The 5,000-nt window shown below is 44.5% G+C and overlaps 1 protein-coding gene across 1 annotated transcript in view; it reads right to left on the reverse strand.

Annotated features, from left to right (window-relative positions):
• LOC115226573 overlaps positions 1-5,000 on the reverse strand; it is a 30,140-nt gene that overhangs the window by 10,950 nt on the left and 14,190 nt on the right. Inside the window, exons 8-10 of the mRNA XM_029797580.2 lie at positions 3,456-3,564; positions 2,072-2,207; positions 1,058-1,144 (exon numbers count right to left, since the gene is read on the reverse strand). Coding sequence (XP_029653440.2) covers positions 1,058-1,144; positions 2,072-2,207; positions 3,456-3,564 — 332 coding nt within the window. The remainder of the gene's footprint in view (positions 1-1,057; positions 1,145-2,071; positions 2,208-3,455; positions 3,565-5,000) is intronic.

Below are 5,000 nucleotides of genomic sequence, written 5' to 3' on the forward strand. Positions count from 1 at the left end.
TCCATGCTAGCATGGGTTGGACGGTTCAACTGGGATCTGGGAAGCCAGAAGGCTGCACCAGGCCCAGTCTGATCTGGCAATGTTTCTACGGCTGGATGCCCTTCCTAACACCAACCACTCCGTGAGTGTAGTGGGTGCCTTTTATGTGCCACCAGCACAGGTGCCAGACGAGGCTGGCAAACGGTTACGATCGGATGGTGCGTTTTACATGCCACCGGCACAGGTGCCAGGCGAGGCTGGCAAATGGCCACGATCGGATGGTGCTTTTTACGTGCCACCGGCACAGGGGCCAGTCGAGGCTGGCAAACGGCCACGATCGGATTGGTGCTTTTTACGTGCCACCAGCACGGGGGCCAGGCGAGGCTGGCAAATGGCCACGATCGGATGGTGCTTTTTACGTGCCACCAGCACGGGGGCCAGGCGAGGCTGGCAACGGCCACGATCGGATGGTGCTTTTTACGTGCCACCAGCACGGGGGCCAGGCGAGGCTGGCAAACGGCCACGATCGGATTGGTGCTTTTTACGTGCCACCGGCATGAGTCCAGTCAGGGCAATGCTGGCAATGGCCACGTTCGGATGGTTCTCTTACGTACCACCGGCACTGGTATCACAGCTGCAATCTCCATTGATGCTGATTGATTTCGATTTTCACTTGCTTCAACAGGTCTTCACAAGTAGATATCGTTATTAGAAAAACATAAATCTGGAGAAGTGCACTCTAAGAAAGAGCAGTCTATATTTTTATTTGGTGAAGGCCGGTATATGGGGTTACCCTGGTTTTCCTATACATAAAGGGTTCAACTCTATGGCATGTTGTCAGACCCGGATCTGATGACACGCCATCCATTTGAACCCTTTATGGATGGAAAACCCAGTACGGAGGCCAGACAAGGCTGGCATATGGCCATGATCGGATGGTACTTTTTACGTACCACCGGCACGAGGCCAGTCGGGGCGGCGCTAGACTAAATAATATAAAAGTACAGCCACACTGAGTTAGGGAGACGCACAGACAGATGGGCTGAGAGAGAAGAGACAGAGAAGGAATTGTACTTACTTGGTCCAGGAGGGCAACATTCAGCGCTTCCGAGCGATAATGGTTGTTGGGGGGTAGACACCCAGTGATAACTGGGGGTGGCTCTTGCTGGAATACAGGACGAAAAAGACAGTGTTTAGAGGGTCAATAAGTGCAATTGGTTTGGGGTGGGGATGGGGTGGGGAGATGTAGTATGGTGGAGAAGGGAGGAGAGACAACGGGGTCAAATTTTAATGGACAATAATAATGTTGGCAACAACAGCAACAACAACAATAACAAAGGTTTAAAATTTTGGTACAAGGCCAGCAAGATTGAGCTAGGGGGTAAGTCGATTACATTGACCCCCTATTTCTTTACTACCCACAAGGGGCCAAACAAGGACAAATAAAATGCTCCTTATCCCATAGTGGGTTACCCTCATAACCCCCATCTTTCTTTATATATACATATACATATATACAACGGGCTTCTTTCAGTTTCCGTCTACCAAATCCACTCACAAGACTTTGGTCGGCCCGAGGCTATAGTAGAAGACACTTGCCCAAGGTGCCACACAGTGGGACTGAACCCGGAACCATGTGGTTGGTAAGCAAGCTACTTACCACACAGCCACTCCTATGCCTTCTTCAATTTTGTCTACTAATTTCCCTCATAAGCCATTGGCCAACCCACTGTTGTAGTACACCTAAAACAGCAGTCAAGAGTATTCAAGTAGTGGAGTCATCATCATCATCCTCATCATCATTTAATGTCTGCTTTCCATGCTAGCATGGGTTGGACGATTTCACTGAGAACTGGCGAACCAGATGGCTGCAACAGGCTCCAATCTTGATTTAGCAGAGTTTCTACAGCTGGATGCCCTTCCTAACGCCAAACCACTCCGAGAGTGTAGTGGGTGCTTTTACATGCCACCGGCACGAGGGCCAGTCAGGCAGTACTGGCAACGGTCACGGAAAATTGTGTGTTTTTTTTTACGTGTCACCTGCACAAAATTTTATAAGATATGTGAAGCACAAAATAGGTGTTAGACTTACCTGCCACAGGTAAATAGCTTCATTAGTGAACAGACCAGAAACCTGTAGAGTCTTCATCACCATGAACACACCCATTGCCTGCTCATTTGTGTGTGTAATTCTCTGTAGGCACTCTCCATTGGTCAAATTCCAGACCCTTGAAATAAGAGAAAACAGGGATCTTTTTAGGTGCTGACAGTAGCTATAATGGTAGTGCTGGTGTTGGTGGTAGTGGTGTTAAATTGTATAGTTTATGTGCTGCAGTAGAGTCTGTTCTGTTCTATGTCTCTGAATGCTGGTCTCCAACAGTAGCCCAACAAATATCACTAGATGGTACATACACTCAACCGCTGTGCAAAGCATTTAATATGTCTTATGTTGACCACATATCAAATGAGTCAGGATCTTTTCGGTTTGAACAGCAGCTTTTTCTAACGGTGTCATATGAAATTGTCACCCATAATTATGACCCTAGTATCGATCTATTGCATTTCAATCTGTTTTAGGGTTAGGGTTAGAGAGAAGGATATCTTCTTTTCTTCACAAATGTAAATAAACCCAATCTGTTTCTTAAACGAGGGACATTTTCATATGGCACAGAATGTTTTTTTTACCTCAATAGACGTCAGTGATTGGTTGAAATTGCAGAAATTGAAGAAAAAAAAACAAGAACTATCTTACAAACCATAGAATTTTCTCAATAAAACCAAGAGAAAAAGATGTTTTATAAACACATCCTACCAGTATACGAAGTTTAAAATTTTTTAGTTACCTAGAAATTATGCTAAAAACTGCCATTCAAACCGAAAAGATCCATGAGTCACTATCTCCCTTATACCTTATAACTTGTTTCAGTCATTGGACTGCAGTCATGTTGGAGCAATCATGCACCGGCATGTTTGCATTCTAATGACTGCAACAAGTAAAAGATAAAAGATACACACACACACATTTACACAATGGGTTTCCCTCAGTTTCTTATTTCCTTATTGCCCACAAAGGGCTAAACACAGAGAGAACAAACAAGGACAAACAAATGGATTAAGTTGATTATATCAACCCCAGTGCGTAACTGGTACTTAATTTATTGACCCCGAAAGGATGAAAGGCAAAGTCAACCTCGGCGGAATTTGAACTCAGAACGTAACGGCAGACGAAATACGGCTAAGCATTTCGGCCGGCGTGCTAACGTTTCTGCCAGCTCACCGCCTCAGTTTCTCTCTACCAAATCCACTCGCAAGTCTTTGGTCAGCCAGGGGCTATACTAGCAGACACTTGCCCAATGTACTGCACAGAGTAATTGAACTCGAAACTACAGGGCTGAAAAGCAAGCTACTTAACTACACAGCCGTACCTGTGCTGTTACAAAATTTGGGAAGAAAGAGGAAACGCAGGGCCCACTTACTTTGTTTCTTGTGTGTTTGTAGCAAATAACCAATCCTGTGATACGGTCCATTTTGTATCGGAAGAAACATCACAAAAACTGGAAAGTTCTTTGGAAATAACTTCATTTTCTGAAAATATCAATGCAAAGATATTGCAGCAGCATGATGATGATGATGATGATGATGATGATGATGGTGATGGTGATGATGGTGGTGGTGGTGGTGGTGATGATGGTGATGATGATGATGATGACGATGAGGATGATGATGATGGTGGTGGTGGTGATGATGATGATGATGGTGATGGTGACGATGAGGATGATGGTGATGGTGATGACGGTGATGGTGATGATGATGGTGGTGGTGGTGGTGGTGGTGGTGATGATGATGATGATGATGATGGTGGTGATGATGACGATGATGATGAAGATGATGATAATAATAATAATAGTTGTTGTTGTTGTTGTTGCTAGGCAATGAGCAGGCAAAATGCTTAGCAGTGTTTTGCCTGTCTTTACATTCTGAGTTCAAATTCCACCCTGGTCAACTTTGCCTTTCATCCTTTTGGAGTCATTAAAATAGGTATCAGTTGAGCATTGGGGTCTCCTGACTTACCTCCTCCCAAATTGCTGGCCTTGTACCAAATTTTGAAATTTCTATTATTATTATTATTATTATTATTGAGTGAGAGAGCAGTGCATGCCATCAAAGTGACACTGGGGTAAAATATACGAAGCCCAATATACCCATCATGACTACCCGTCTGATAAAGGTACACCAGGCACATGCATCACAACCATATGTGCGCGACATGGTGATCTCATATCAAGATAAACAGCACATGACCTTGCAGGTGGGGCCCAGTTAGAATTTTCTTCAGGTTGAGTAGCCCATCCCGCTCAAACGGTCCCTAAATAAGGGTTGTTTAAGGATGTTGAAAGAACCACCCATGTTTCCAGAGGTGAACTATTCAAACCCCAAAGAATCCCTCTCAACACATGGCTATGATGCTCCCCCACTACTTCTGCTCGTGATCAGAGATGCACATATCATCAGCCACTAAGGGACATCCTCAACTGGTTAAGGTCAAACAACTGACAAGCAAATCTGTGGTATTGAGCAAAATATTTGCTGCAGCCCATCTTTTATACCAAGACAAAACAATGTTTATTATTATTATTATTATTATTATCATTATTATTATTATTATTATTGATTAAGTGAGTAGCACCAACCATACCATTGTCGGAGCCTCAGTAATTAATCCCAAATGAAAGGCTGAAGGGAGATGACCAGTAATCACAGGAAACTGCTGGCTTTACATCAGAGTGTCCTTCCCCTAGAAGGATGCTGTAACAACAGCTAGGGACCTCCCCCTCCCAGTGGTTTCAATGTGCACCCCGACACCAACCAAGGTATTTCTTTGTTCCCACACTCAAATAGAATGTCATCACATATGCTAGTTAACCCATAACTGGGACCTAACAGGTGCTTCTACTCCAGGTCTACTCTGACCTGGAAACTAGAGTGGTTAAGAGGTGGTTCCACAATCCTGAAAACCCTGG

This window comes from Octopus sinensis, linkage group LG30, assembly GCF_006345805.1.
Source record: "Octopus sinensis linkage group LG30, ASM634580v1, whole genome shotgun sequence".
Classification (NCBI taxonomy): Eukaryota; Metazoa; Mollusca; class Cephalopoda; order Octopoda; family Octopodidae; genus Octopus; species Octopus sinensis.